At 44.6% G+C, this 13,857-nt stretch overlaps 1 protein-coding gene across 7 annotated transcripts in view; it reads left to right on the top strand.

The window, feature by feature from the left end:
* The first annotated feature begins 694 nt into the window (after nt 1-694).
* The window catches only part of TENT4B (terminal nucleotidyltransferase 4B), a 67,502-nt gene continuing 54,339 nt past the window's right edge, over nt 695-13,857 (top strand). The window contains exons 1-2 of one of the 7 annotated variants that reach the window (XM_069549804.1): nt 695-836; nt 1,626-2,132. In XM_069549804.1, coding sequence (XP_069405905.1) covers nt 1,735-2,132 — 398 coding nt within the window. In that variant the 5' untranslated portion in view covers nt 695-836; nt 1,626-1,734. Of the gene's footprint in view, nt 837-1,052; nt 2,133-13,857 lie in introns of those variants that run through there. The other 6 variants (XM_069549805.1, XM_069549806.1, XM_069549801.1 and 3 more) reach the window with 6 other exon arrangements.

The raw sequence follows: 13,857 nt of genomic DNA on the forward strand, positions 1-13,857 counted from the left end.
CTCATTCCGGACTTTGGACCAACCTTAGAGGGCACACATGAAACATGCTCATTTCTTTTCCTTTTTTCTTTTGATGATTTGAAATACTTAAAACACCCTTTTGCTTATCTTTCACCGGAGGGATTTGTGGAAAATCTCTACTGGTGCCAACAATATGGTCCCCAAATTAGGCTTAAAAGGTTTTGGGTTTTCTTTAATTCTGAACTAAGAAGGGTTTTTCATGGTTGCTGATGCATCTCTGGGCACGTGGTTTCTTCACACGCTGAGTGGCTTGTATGTCTGTCTCCCTGCCTGTGCGTCTGCGTGTGTTTATGAGTGCAAGTCTTTGTAAAGTGCGTTGGGGTGTGTGACGGTGGTTTTGAGCCTATGGCTTACGCACTCTACGAAGAAGCGTGTCCACCCCTGTAGGTGGGAGCAGGTTTCTCCAGTCTCGGGGTCGCGTGGTGAAACCCTCCACCAAGTCCTGCGGCTCCCAGTCCTGGCCAGGGCGCGGCAGGGAGGGCGCGGGGGGCAACCAGGTGGCCAAGCAACAGAGGAACCAGCGCAGCCTGCATCCGGGCAGGGTCCCGGACACGTGCTCTGCTGGAAAGAGGGACGCACTTTCCGCCCTCTGGAACGGTGCTTAGAGCGGAGATCTATCCTGGGAGGGGTTAGAGAAGCCCGAGGATCCGGGCGCTGCAGCCTGGGGGAGGGGACAGTGGGCGGGGCGGCACCGCCCACAATCTATTCCCTCCGGAGCTGGCGGCGACCGGCCTCCGTCTGGCCTCACCCAGCCTCGGGGGCCAGGAAACTGAGACTGGAGGCGGCACGCGCGTCAGGGGCGCCCTGACGCCCAGGTACGTGCGACCCCCGCCCCCCTCCCTAGCTGAGGTCGGGACGGTTAGACCAGGCGGTTGCGGCTCCCAGACGCGCCACACCGCAGCCTCTGTGACGCACGGCGCGGCCTCTGGGGCTGGACTGGCGGCTCGGCCCGGCGGGGGCGGGGCAAGCGCGGGAGGGAGGGGCGGGGCGGGGCGGAGCGAGCGGGGCGGAGCCGACGGAGGCCCCGCCCCGGGCCCGGAGGAGCAAGGACGCTACGGAGCAGGCGCGTCCCCCCTCCCTGCCGCCGCCGCCGCCGCTGCCGCGCCGCAGCCGCCGCCGCCGCCGCTAGCCCTTCTCAGGAGCTGCCGCTGCCGCCGCCATTTGCACGGGGACCCCGGTGACAGGGGCTCGGCAGAGGGGCGGAGGGAGGGGGGAGGGCCCGCAGAGCCCCCGAGGGCGGGAGCGACGCCGCCTGCGCCGGCCGGGCTCCTTGCGCGACCGCGCCGCCCGCGGCGGGCCCCGAGCAGCAGCAGCAGCAGCAGCGGCAGCGGCAGCGGCAGCGGCAGCGGCAGCAGCAGCAGCAGCAGCAGCAGCAGCAGCAGCAGCCGAGGCCGGGCGTGCGCCTGAGGCGCGGCGGCGGCGGCGGCGGCGGCCCTGCGGGCAGCCGGGAGGGGCGGGGGCAGCGGCCGCCGCCGTTTGATGGATCCGAGGATCGCCTGGTTCCAGCCAGAGCAGCTCGGACCGTCCAACAGTCTGTGGATGCAGATCTGGGAGACCACCCAGGGACTGAGGAACCTCTACTTCAACCACCACTGTCACAGCAGCGGCGGCGCGAGCGGCGGCGGCGGCGGCGGCAGCAGCACGGCCACCGGCGGGAGCGGCAGCAGCACCGGCAGCCCCAGCGGCGCGACCCCGGCCCCGGCCCCGGCCGGCATGTACCGCTCCGGGGAGCGCCTGCTGGGCGGCCACGCGCAGCCGGCGGAGCAGCGGGACTTCCTGCCCCTGGAGACGACCAACAACAACAACAACCACCACCAGCCCGCGGCCTGGGCCCGTCGAGCCGCCGCGGGCCCCTCGACGTCCCCGTCCCCCTCGGCGTCCCCGTCCCCGCACTCCTCGACCGCCGTCCCCGCCGCGGAGCCCGCGGACCCAGCTTCGGGCAGCAGCAACAAGAGGAAGCGGGACAACAAGGCTAGCACCTACGGACTCAACTACAGCCTGCTGCAGCCCAGCGGAGGGCGGGCCCCGGGGGGCGGCCGGGCAGACGGCGGCGGGGGCGTGTACAGCGGGACCCCGTGGAAGCGGAGGAACTACAACCAGGGAGTCGTGGGGTGAGTGGTGGCCTTGCGGCCTGGTGGCCTGGCCCTTGCACACGCGCAGCCAGGCACACGCCCACAGAAGGGGGGCTGGGAGGGGAGCCTGGGTGAGGCCCCCCAACCTCGGCCTGCCTTAGTTACTGGTCCTCAGGGGTCTGATGGCCGTCCCTCCTGCGTCGGTCCATACCTTCCCCCAACCTTCGTTAGCAGTCTACACCTTTGCCCCCTCCCTCTCAGCTCCACGCCTTTTCTGGACATCCTCTCAACCCTCCACATCCTCCCCTCACCTCCCTTAGTCATTCACATCCTCCTTCCTAACCGTTCACATCTTCCCTGGACCACCCCCACCCCCCATCCATCCACTCTTTCTTCCCATCCCCCCCTAGTCAAATACCTTCTCTCTCTTCTCTCCCCAGCCCTCCCCACCCTGCCCCCCATCATCACACCCCAAAATGAAGTCGCCTAGCACAGGCAAATCATTCATTCCCTGAGAACATTCCTGTGTTAGTGCCTTTTCACGGTACCGGACCTGAGGTGCTTTCCTTGCCAAGAATAGAAACATCCAGAAAGCTCCTCCCCCTCCCCCAATCCCAAACAGGAATCGTGGCAGCCCTGAAAGGCTTTGCTGGCTATTGACCCTTTGGCCCATCTCTCTATGTTTTATTTCTTAGAATTTCCTATGTTAGTGATGCCTTGCTGTGTCGGGAGTGAGGAATGAGGTGACAGTTAAGCTTAGGCTGGTGGAGATGGTGAGCTCTTCTTTCCAGGCCGATGGAACTTTCTAGGAGTTGATCGTCCTTGGCCGCAGTTTCTCACTGTAAAGTTGTCATCCTGGCAGAGACAGCCAATGCTTTTCATTCTAGGGGGTAACTTTATGCTAATGAGTGAATGTTGCACCACTAATGACTTTCTGTTTAAAGTTCAGCTGTTACAAAATGGAATCTTACCTGACCCCTAGTGAATTATGTACATAAGCAGGGACTGTTTCCAGGTTGATTTCCCCTGTGCTGGGATAGATTACAAAGTCTTACAAAAATTTTGTAAAATGAAGGTTTTGGGGGGTGTGTGTGTGTGTGTGTGTGTGTGTGTGTGTGCGCGCGCGCGCGCGCGTGTGTGTAGCTTGAGTACGGAGAATGAGCTTTAAAATTGCTTTTCACTTTTCAGATCCTTTTTTTCATCATGGGTTACAAGTAGGCAAGTGAAATCACCATTAATAGTCCCTTGTGGAACCTTTTCTTAGATTCACCCATTCATATCTGCCCCGCTTTGGCAAGCAGAGAGAGTTCTGTGTACCTTTTTGAAGGTCTGGTTAAAATGAGTTGGTGGGTTCCATCTGCTTCTAGTGGGCTGGTGTCTGTTCTATGCTACTATTACAACTCCCACCCTTTATGGAAAATCGCAGTTAAGCGTTTTAAGACTGGCATTGGGGGACATGTCAAACCTGTCCTCACTTTCCAGGGGGGATCATTTTGGATTGAGTCCTCTATTGCTAAGCTTCAAGGGCGCTCTCCATGGTCATCTTCTTTCAATAAAAGGCTCATGGTTCCATCCTGATAGCATTTCTAAGATGAAGCATAAACCTGTGGTTTGATGACAGGCAAATTGATATTGAGGGATTCTGATAGTTTCATTTCACAGGAATAAGCTCCAGTTAAGTAATCACTGCCAGTTAAAACCTCCAAGTTCCCTAGTTTCGTTTTACTGAAGCGTCTGCGTATGTATGTAACAAAGGTGTATTATAAATCCAAAATGCTGGCTGCCTCTCTTTGATAGCCTAGAAATTCCTTTTTACTTGCTAATTTAATGTTGAGGTTACTGTAAAAGGCTCACATTTGAACTTAGGTAGAAGCAAGATACTCTTAGTCCTGGATTCAAATACTACATTGTCCTCAAAGGGATTAAGGAGAGGAATTTCCATTTCCAGAGGAATTGCTGTTTAAAAACGGATTATAAACCTATCTTAAAACTGCTTATCGATTCATCATGTCATCAGTTAAATTTTTAAAATTTTCTTAAGTGGGACCTAAGTGTTTTTGTAAGAGTGTCTGCTTAAAAATTCTTGTTGTGATTTATGGACCCTTATTTCTTAACTTTTAGGAAAGTCTTGCTGTTTTTAATACAGGTATTTAAAAAAGTCTGAATTCAGAATGTACCTCAATGTTATGCTATTCTGAGATTAACTATAGTAAAACTATTGAGAGTTCTGGGGATGTGACTGACATTTAGCTAATAGGTTAAAAAACTGTTGTGGTCCTCGGCCTCTGAACTGGCATGACCATCCAGGTAGGGAGAGGAAGCAAAAGCGCATGAACAGTGGCCTGGAACCCTGGGGCAGCTGGATACACACTCTGTCCCACATCTGTGATCTATCTGTGTTCTGTTTTGCCACAGCAGGTTGACTTACTCCCTGAACACTCCAAGATGCAGTTCAAAATCCTGAGTTCATTGCTCATGTTCTTGATTTTTTTTGTACTTTCTCTAAAATCTTATAGTGTTTGTTTCATCTTGGTATAGTTGCTTATGTTTAATTTTCCTTTTATGTATATGTTTTTTCTTATCTACTAGGTCGCTAGTTGAGATGAAACTTCTTTCTTCCTTTCTTTTTTCAGCTGAGGTAAGATGGAAATTTCTTAAATGTGGAGTAAGATGTTTGCGTGGCATTCTGAAATCCTCATAGTCCTCTTTCAAAAGGACTCCTCTCATCTGAGCTTACCGTCTCAGCCTTCTCCAGGAATTGTCCCTGATGCAGGGAGTTTGTTTGTTTTCCATTTTTTCTTTATAAAGTTGCTTTCACTTATTCTACTTTTGGGAATTCCTTCCCTTTCAGTGCTGGCTATGGTGTAGGGAGAAGTCCACCTGCTTCTGGTTGTTCATGAAAATGAGCTTTAAGCCCTTTTCTTTTCAAAGATTTAATTGTTGATCATCATGGGGAAAGAAGAGCTGACAAAAAGTAGCAAACATAGGAAACTTTTGGAGATTCAGAGTCCTTGGTCCTGAGCCCAGGTGTCCAGAAGCTTCCTTTGGAAGGCACTTGGTGCTCAAGCTCATGAGGATAGGCTTATGTGGGCCACGTGGCCAGATCTGTAGATATTTTCCCAAGGCTTGCATGACTTGTTCAAAATAATGTTTTGGAGTATGAATTTGACAGTGGGACATCAAGAAGTCCCTGCTGGGAAACTTGGGTTTAAGGAATAATTTCTTGAACTGGAATGATGGGGTTGGAAATGGGAAAGAATGAATGTGAGAGGTACTACAGAGTAAGAATGGGAAAGATTCTAACTCCCTTCATGGATTTAAATCCATGTTATTAATAACAGCTTTGAATGTGAGTGACTGGGAAAATGTTAATGTTATTGTTGAACACAAGGATTAGGACCACTGGTTTGGAGCAAAAGGTACGGTGATGTTTAGATGGAACTGTCTAGCGGGGGCTAGAAAATTTGGGGGCGATGAAATTTGGGGGCTGAGATACAGTTGTTTTCACTGCAGTGGGGGCAGTGTCCTTCCTTGTGTATGTTGTACAGCGTAGCACAGTTGAGTCCAAGATGCTGACACTGTTCTTTAGCACTGACCTTATGGCCTCTTTCTATTTCTACACAATATGATCAGTGGGATTGATGTTAGTGCTGGCTCCAAAGTGATTGGGCAGATTAACATGAAAGAATTTAGAGGCCTTAGTCCAAGGGCTTGTTCTAAGTATAATTTGGTGGCGCTAGTGGTAAAGAACTCGCCTGCCAATGCAGCAGACGTGAGAGATGCTCAAGCCCTGGGTGGGGAAGATCCGATGGAAAAGGAAATGGCAACCCACTCCAGTATTCTTGGCTGGAGAATCCCATGGAGACAGGAGCCTGATGGGCTGTGGTCCATAGGGTCGCAAAGAGTTGGGCACAGCTGAAGCGACTTAGCACATAATTTTTATGTATTTGCGTATGTAGCCCACAGGAATTCTTCTGTGCACTAGGGCCTTCAGGTTATGGAATTTTTCTCTATTTGGGTGCTGAAGTGTGCTTTCAGGAAGACAGTAGGTTTTCTGCACTGTAGATTCTACACTAACAATATAATTCCTATTTGAGAATCTCACATCTGGTATACCGTGTACAGCTAAGCTGCTTCCATGCCACAACTCATCTGTCTAAAATCTGTGACAGTGAACAGTTGTCACCCTGTCAGAATCATTGGTTTTTTAGCCTGTGGAATTTTTCTGCAGTACCCTTTAAGTTTTTAGGTGTTGAAAGGCAAAACCGAACAGTGACTGGAGCTTTCTGGAATCTGCCCTGGGTTCACACAGAAGGTTTAGCTTCTTTTGGAAATGAAGCATGAGAAAGGGATACCAGGAAAGCCTAAGGTAGGGAGGAGGAGGGCATGTGTGTTCCAGCAATCTGGTCCTGGTGTGATAGATGGCCTTACGTCACAACTTCTTCCATGAAACCCCTATCAGTAAATCCTAGTGTTCGGAGTCTGCAGGGTCCATGGGAAGAAAATATACGCGCTCCCTTGCTGATACTGAACTGATCAAATAGTTGTGGTTAGGCTTATTCTTATACCTGTTGAAGCTGAGAATAAATTAAGGTACTTGTCTAAGGAAAGTAGAAAAGCAAGGTGTTGTGTGATTTTACTCAGCTTTCTATTTTTCCTTTAGAATAAAATTTAGTGGAGAAAACTGTTTCAGGATCACACCCACTGCACTGGAGACTGTTAATCATTAATGCACACTTGGGTATGGAGTAGTCTTGAAGGGGCTATAGGCCAGAGAGGATGCTCATTGGAGAATTAGGGTCCAGCTCCCAGTAGCTGACTGAGACTCCTGTTTTGACTCTTTCCTGCAGAGCTGGCTGAACAGCTCAGCCTGCTTCAGGAATTCAGAGGACGGCCAGTAGAATGTTCTTTGTAACCCTCAGAATATTTGTTAGGGACTCAGTTGCTACAGAACACCAAAAAGACTTTCAATTCATTTTTTACCATTTTTGACATGACACAAAATTATTTTTTTCTAAGAGTATTTATTGATGTTGAGGATGCCCTCAAGCTAGACTTTTCATTAATTTGAACCCAAACAGCAGCTGTTAATTTACTCCATCCTGTAAGTTACTTGATGATATTAGAGACCTCTGTATACTTAAGGGCGTTGCGTCATGTTGAAGTTAGAGTTAAAAGATTTTGGGAAAAAAACTGAATGTGGAGATGCTTTTGTTGTGTACTGGCTCCTTAATCACTTGAACAGTGCCAGAATGTGAAAAAAAATCTTGCCATGTGCATAAGAGATTTCATGTAGTATGTGATAACTGAACTCTGGAATTGTAGCTCAAATCATGTTTTCTGCTGAAATAGTTTGAATAGTATACAGAAACCTATGTTTTCAAATTAGTTGCTTTATGAAAAATGCTCTATTCTGTAAAAATGCTCATGGAGCCTTTTTACCATGTTCCATATACTAACATATACTATATTAAGCCTTTTGTATTTGTTATATTTTTCTCGTGCGTTAGCCCCATCTAATTTGTTTTAAACTTTTTATTTTGAAATATAGATTCCCAGAAAGTGGCAGAAAATAATACAGAAAGATCCCATGTTCCCTTCACCTAGTTTCATGCAGTGATAACATCTCATATAACTATTGTTTAATCTCAGAACCAGGAAATTGACATTGTTATAATCCATAGCATTATTCAGATTTCAGCAGTCCTATATATACTCATTTGTGTAGTGTGTGTGTCTAGTTCTGTAAAAATATTACATGTGTAGATTTGTGTGACCACCACCACAATCAAGATATAGAACTATACCATCACCTCAAAGATCCCTCATGCTATCCCTTTATTTTCATGCACACATCCCCTCATTTCTGACCTCTAGCTACTAATCTGTTCTCCATACTTACATTTTTTTAATTTTGAAAATGTTATATAAATGGAATCATATAGTACTTTGACTTTTTTCCAGTTACCATAATTCCTTGAGTTCTATCCAGAATTTTGTATGTGTTAATAGTTCCTTCCAGGTCTTAGTTGCACATGCCGGATCTTTAGTTGTGGCATGTGGAATCTGGTTCCCCAACCAGGACTCAAACGCAGGCCTGCTGCCCTGGGAGTGACTAGAGCACCAGGAGTCCAGTCGTCCCTTCCTCTTTAATGCTGAGGCACGACTGAAGCATCCCAGCAGCAGCAGCTGTGTTCCAGAGGGCTTGCTTGGTGGCTCAGCGGTAAAGAATCCTCCTGCAGTGCAGGAGCGGCAGGAGATGCTGGTTCGATCCCTGGGTCGGGAAGATCCTCAGGAGGAGGGCATGGCAGTCTACTCCAGTATTCTTGTCTGGAGAATCCCATGGACAGAGAAGCCAGGAAGGCTACAGACCATGGGGTCCCAAAGAGCCGGACACGACTGAAGGGATTTAGCGCGCATGCACAGTGTTCCACAGTTTGGAGGTACCACAGTTTAACGATGGAAGGACATTCAGGAAGAGTTTATATATCGTTTTTGGCCTTTGCAAATACAACTGTTTCATGAAGTATACATTTTTTATGTAAATATAAGTTTTCATTCTAGAGGGATAAATGCCCAAAAGTGCTGGGTCATTTGGTAAGCACATATTTTGAAAGAAAGGGGTAAACTGTTTTCCAGAGTCACTGTATCAGATTACATTCCTGCCAGCAATGTATGTGTGATCTGGTTTCTCTGCATCCTTGCCAGCATTTGGTATTATCACTTTTTTTATTTTAACTGTTCTCATATGAGTAGCAATAGTTTATTATGCTTTTATCATAATAACCTTCTCATGAATAACTCCACCTAATTTTATCTTTTTAATTTTTATTTTCAAAACTTCTTGGCAGTATTGAGAACGTCTGCAGTTAAAAATCTAAGTAAAATTGACTTAAAAGGGCCTTATTTTTTGATTTGCTTTGATTTTAGCAATATTGCTTGAACTCTCTTATCTTTGAACTATTTTGCAGTGTTTCCTTTGCATGTTTCTTTTTCTTGGAAACTGGCATGAAGTAGAGTTTTATTTTCATTTAACTAAAAACATATAAAAGAGTAACTGCAGAGTTTATTTCAAAATTTAGAGTCCTTCTTTTCATATGTTTTGAGTAAACTTTATTTTCTCTTGGCTTGGCTGGATTTTGTGGGAGTAAACCCTGTGCTTAGTGGTGATTTTTTTTGTTGATGGTGGTAGGAAGGGTTTGTTTTCAATAATATTTTTATATCTTAACAATGCCTTTAGACTGTGTAGAATAAATATTTTATTTTCATACCTCTGCTAAAATAAACTGTGTTTCATTGGAACCATTTTCTGGACTGAGAATTGGGACCTGGTCTTTTATTTTTTTGTTACCAGTCCCTTGGAGTCACTGTTTCGATTTTGTCAACATAACATAACTTTTAGCGCTGTCACGTTTGTATTATAAATTAAATTTATTACGTTGTAAATTTCTGCCAAAGCAAGAGTAAGAATGCATTAGGATTGTGGTTGTGGAGTTATCGTCTAGTAATTTGGATTTACTAAAATGTTTAGGCCTGTGATGAGGTTTTTAAATTTGATGTCTTTATTCTTTTATTCACCCTTTGTTTTCTTCTTCGTTTGAGGTGTTAATACCACTGTTTGTTAGGATACTTGTTTTTAAAACAGTATATATTTATTTGTTACTTAATAAGTGCTAATTGTAAAAAAAAAAAAAACACAAAAAAAACCCAGAAAAATACAGCTAAACCAAATGAAGAAAAAATAACCCCTCTAATACTACTACCAGCACATAACTACTGTTAGCACATTTTTAGACTTTTTCATGTATGTTTACATATATTTTGTTTTTTCTATCATTATGGACTCCACTATGGGTATGCTTAAATTTTTTTTTTTCCTTTTTAAGGAAAAAAATTTTTTAAAGAACAGAAATGTATTCTCTTGCAGTCTGGAGGCAAGAAGTTAGAACTGATTTCTAAGATTGTTTTCTACTTTGGGAGAAGGGCATCAGACTATTGTGGGCATACTTTTTTTTTTTAAGACTTAAAATTTTCAGAAATTCATTTATGTTTGGTTGCCCAGGGTCTTCGTTGCTGCTCACAAGCCTTGCGGCGAGCAAGGACTGCTCTTCATTGAGTGTGCAGGCTTCTCATTACCGTTGATTCTCGCGTTGCGGAGCACAGGCTCTAGCCACACGGGCTTCCGTAGTTGCAGTACTCGTGCTCAGTACTTGTGGCTTGCGGTCCCTAGAGTGTGGGCTTTGTAGTTGTGGTGAAGGAGGTTTGTTGCTCCAGGGCAAGTGGAGTCTTCCTGAACCGGGGATCGAGCCTGTTTTCCACACATTGGCAGGCAGATTTCCATCCACTCTACCACTAGGGAAGTCCTGTGGGCATCCTTTCTTTGAGTTAAAAAAATTCATTACTGTAACAAGTATCTTGCATATGAAATGCATTTCTACAGCATTTTTAAATACCTCATTACCTTTAGTATGACTCCGTGTACCTACTGTGTGTGGACGTGATATTCCCTTGGTTGAATGCACCTTACTTTATTTTACCAGCTCCCAGGTGAACATTTAGTTTGTTTTTCCAGTCTTTCGCTTTTTATAAAAGATGTGTTTTTAGCTAACCCTTTGCCCCAGAGAGGATTATTTTTTTCCTTATTTTTACTTAGATAAAATTCATATGCTGTCATATTTGCCCTTTTAAAATGTACAACTCAGTGGTTTTTACAATATTACAAGATTGTGTAATCATCACAGCTATCTAATTCCAGAACATTTTCATTACCAAAGAAAGAAACCCTGTACCCATCATCACTCTCCACTCTTCCCTTCTCCTTCAGATCCTGGGAGCCTCAGACAGACTTTCTGTCCCTGTGGATTTATGATTCTGGACATTTCATAAGAATGGTATCATGTAATATGTGGCCTTTTGTGTCTGGCTTTTGTTTCATGAAAACATGTTTTCAGTGTTTATCCATGTTGTAACATGTATCAGTCCTTCTAAATATCCCAGTGTATGAATATACCATATTTTATCTGTTTATTAGCTGGTGGACATTTGGTTTGTTTCCATCTTTTTGGCTATTATAAATAATGAACATGCATGTACGGAATCTTTTGTAGATATGTGCTTTCATTTTTCTTGGGTTAAGTGTCTAGCAGTAGAAATGCTGGATTATACAAAGTGACGATAGTATTTTTCATTCTCACCACCTGCAGTGACTGAGGGTTTCTAGTTTCTCCATGTTCTTGTCACCACTTGTCATTATCTGTCTTTTTGATTATAGCCATCCTAGTGAGTGTGAGGAGAAGGCAGTGGCACCCCACTCCAGCACTCTTGCCTGGAAAAATCCCATGGACAGAGGAGCCTGGAAGGCTGCAGTCTATGGGGTCACTAAGAGTCGGACAAGACTGAGCCACTTCACTTTCACTTTTCGCTTTAATGCATTGGAGAAGGAAATGGCAACCCACTCCAGTGTTCTTGCCTGAAGAATCCCAGGGGCGGAGGAGCCTGGCAGAGTTGGACACGACTGAAGCGATTTAGCAGCAGCAGCAGCAGCAGCAGTGAGTGTGAAGTGATGTGGTATCTCATTGTGTTTTTGATTGCATTTCTCTAATGCCCAAAGGAAGTTGTTGAGCATCTTTGCATGTGCTGGTAGGCTGCATGTATGTCTTCTTTGAAAGTGAGGTCACTCAGTCGTGTCCGACTCTTTGCGACCCCATGGACTGTAGCCCGCCAGGCTCCGCTGTCCATGTAATTCTCCAGGCAAGAATACTGGAGTGGGTTGCCATTTCCTTCTCCAGGGGATCTTCCCGACCCAGGGATCGAACCCAGGTCTCCTGCATTGCAGGCAGATGCTTTAACCTCTGAGCCACCAGGGAAGCCCTTGTCTTCTTTGAAGAAATGTCTATTCAGGTTGCTTGCCCATGTTTTCTTTTTTTTAGTGGATTGTCTTTTTACTGTTTATTGTAAGAGTTCCTTTTATATTCTGGATTATAGACCCTTATCAGATGGGTGATTTGTAGATACTTTCCCCCATTCTGTGGATTGTCTTTCTACTTTCTTGATAGTATCCTTTGAAGCAAAAGTTTTGTTATTTCTATCGTATACATTCCAATTTACCCATTTTTTTTCTGTTGTTTATGCTTTATGTGTCATATCTAAGAAACCATTGCGTAATCCAAGATCACAAAAATTGACCCTTATTTTTTTCTTTTAAGAGTTTTACATTTTTAGCTCTTGTATTTAGGTCTCTGATACATTTTGAATTCACTTTTATATATGGTGTGAGGTAGACAACCAACTTCATTCTTTTGCCTGTGGATATCAGGTTGTCTCAGCACCATTTGTTAAAGACTATTCTTTCCCCTTGCCACATGGTTATTTCTTGAGGATGAAGTTTTAGATTGGAGAATGTTTCTATCTTCTAAGGCTTTTGCCAAATTTTCCTGTGGAAGATCAAGTCAATTTACCCTAATGTCAGTAGTGTGCGTGAGTCCAAATTTTCACCAGTGCTACATATTACAAATAAAAACAAATACCAATACAAAAGAAAACAATTTCTTGCCAATTTTATAGGTAAAAAATAGTATCTTACTGATTTCATTTGTGCATGCCTTTCCCTGTCTGTGTATTTTTCTTTTCCGTTTCTTGTTTTCCTTGCCTATCTTTCTTGTGAAAATGTTTGTCTTATTAATTTGTAAGAGCCCTTGATCTGTCCTGTTACAAATACATGTAATTTAAAATTCTGATCTTATGATTTATAGTTTTTATTAGAATATAACTTACATAGAATAAAATTCACTCGTTTAAATTGTACAAGTAGGTGACTTTTGGAAATATATACAGTTGTGTAACCATGACAGTCATTAAGTAGGAAGAAGATACAGAATATTTCCATCACTCAAAAGGTACCCTCATGCCAATTCAGTCATTCCCTTTCCCTCCATCCTTTGCCCTAAGCACCCACTTTTGCCTTTTCTGGGATTTCAATTAAATGGAGTTAAATATACTGTAGATAGTATATAGTCCTTTGCACCTGACTTCTTTCTCTTGATGTTTTGGAGATTCACCCATATTGTGTGTAGTATTGTTGTCTGTCTGTTTTGAATGCCAGGTAGCATTCCATTGTATGGATCCATCACAACAGGTTCATCTGTTCTTTATGACCTGTAGATTTTGCGAACATACCCACTCTTTTTGGTTCTCTATTACTTACTATTTTGTGACTCATCTCTGAACAGACCAGAATGAGCCACACATTTTTTGGTTGGAAAATCAGCTGCTGTATGCAAGCCACTGTGCTAGGCTTTTTGTGGGAAGTAAAGACAGAAAACATTCTCTGCCTTCTAGGAAATTATGGGCTGGTTGGATAAACTATTAATAGATAAGGTGGAGAGGTTTCTTTTGACTAGTGAGATAAGGCAAACTTTGAAAAAAGTGGAGATTTTTGCTGTTTCGAAAGATTGGTTAGGTTTTGGAGGATTGGAAAGGACAAATTGATTATATGGGTTTCATATGATAAACGCTACTGAATAGGTTGGATATACAGCTGTCCCTGGGTTCCATGAGTCCCTGTCAATACCAAAATATGGAATGTGCAATCCCTTATGAAAAATAGTGTAGTGCAATGAATACAGTTGGCCCTGTCTATCCGTGGGGTTTGCATCTGCAGAATCAACTGACTTCAACTGAAATTTTGATCCATGGATATGGAGGACCAATATGTGGTATTTAGCATAATTGAGATAGGTGAGGAGCAGGATCTACTATGATGGTT

This window comes from Ovis canadensis, chromosome 14, assembly GCF_042477335.2.
Source record: "Ovis canadensis isolate MfBH-ARS-UI-01 breed Bighorn chromosome 14, ARS-UI_OviCan_v2, whole genome shotgun sequence".
NCBI lineage: Eukaryota > Metazoa > Chordata > Mammalia > Artiodactyla > Bovidae > Ovis > Ovis canadensis.